The sequence below is a fragment of the Phytophthora parasitica genome, assembly GCF_000247585.1.
Source record: "Phytophthora parasitica INRA-310 unplaced genomic scaffold supercont2.30, whole genome shotgun sequence".
Taxonomy (NCBI): domain Eukaryota; phylum Oomycota; class Peronosporomycetes; order Peronosporales; family Peronosporaceae; genus Phytophthora; species Phytophthora nicotianae.
Window position 1 is genome coordinate 322,124 of NW_008649016.1, and position 1,413 is coordinate 323,536.

Sequence of the window (1,413 nt, forward strand, 5' to 3'; positions counted from 1 at the left end):
GTGGGTACGTCGCTTTGGATGGCTCCGGAAGTGATGATTGGAAACGCGTACGATGAGAAGGCAGACATGTTTTCTTTTGGAGTGGTGCTGTCGGAGCTGTCGATGCATTCATTACCTTACTCCCACGTAAAACGCAGTGGGTCTAACCGCCAGATGCCCACATTGGCTATACTCCAACGAGTCGCGAGTGGAATGTTAAGCGTGCAGTTCTCAAAGTCTGATCCTCACACAATAGTAAGGTTGGGTCGTGTTTGTGTTTCGATGGATCCTACGAAGAGACCAACTGCGGCTGAAGCAGTTCGTATTCTTCAGATTGCCTTGATGCAGGAATCATAAAAACTAATGCAATGCACTATTTTTTTTAAAGAAATATTTTTTAAACGGGATAAAACAAACATGAAAAATGCAACTATGAAATCATTAACTTTTCCGTACGCACATTCAAATGTACCAACGCTACGCAGAAAGTTTACCGTCTCTTTATCGCTAAGTTTGAAGGTTGCCAGCACATTTGTCGCCGCGCCTGCCGGGTGGACAGGCTTCGCAAATGTCCTTGATCACGTCGAGGTTACATCTGAGCGATGAAGAGTGGAGTGGGTTTCATCCTTCGCACAGCACGAACACATTAACTCGACCACATCGTGCCGGTTGTCTTGAACAGCTCACTCGATCACAAAGATCGAGCTGTCCACATAAAGACCCATACCTTCCGAGCGTTTCTTCTGTGTAGAATCCATGTTACCCAGCTCTGGCAGCCACACCGAGCGCATCACTGACACGGTAAAGCTCTTTCATTCGACCGTACAGATGCCTTTCATGTTCCCCTTCCTTATGCACGCCGTAGTTCCCAAGGTGTTTCAGTACATCCATGCGACCCTGTTTAGCAGCAGACTCCAATGCTGTAGTCACCACCAAGCGCTGTGGCTTGGTCCATAAGTAAGAGAAGCTCTAATATTTCAGTGTGGTCAACTGCTACTGCCGTCTCGACAACAAGGCGGGTGTTGTATGTCCTGTACCCTTTCATCGATTATTTGACCACTGCCACTTGCTGTGTCGTGTAGCTTCACCCATTGGAGATTTTGAAGTCGTCGTCTTCTTCAAAATATCCTAGGACTTAGGCATGCAAGGAGTCTACCAGAGCTGCAAGATAAATAACACCTTTCTCGTCAGTTGCTGGCTGTAGTTGGCCCACTATTTTCTCTTTCAGGTTCAGTTCCCGAGATTCTTCCCTCAAAAGATCTTGGGCAAATCCAAAGCCGAAGTCACATATACTTGCCGGAAACCTACTCTTCATCATAGCACCCAACCACACATACTTCCTGCCTTTCAGCAGCCCCAACGCTTTGGTTCTGGGGGCTTGGACGTCTCGGTAATCGCTCGTAAATTCCCGCTCGATCAGCCTCGCCACTTCGC

General features: G+C 47.6%; 1 protein-coding gene across 1 annotated transcript; it reads right to left on the bottom strand.

Moving 5' to 3' along the window:
* Positions 1-568: 568 nt before the first annotated feature.
* Positions 569-770, bottom strand: PPTG_23102 (hypothetical protein; the record flags this gene model as incomplete). Its single annotated transcript, XM_008908473.1, has 2 exons — positions 569-605; positions 667-770. The coding sequence occupies 2 exons, from the start codon at positions 768-770 to the stop codon at positions 569-571; spliced, it is 141 nt and encodes a 46-aa protein (XP_008906721.1).
* Between the last annotated feature and the right edge of the window lie 643 nt (positions 771-1,413).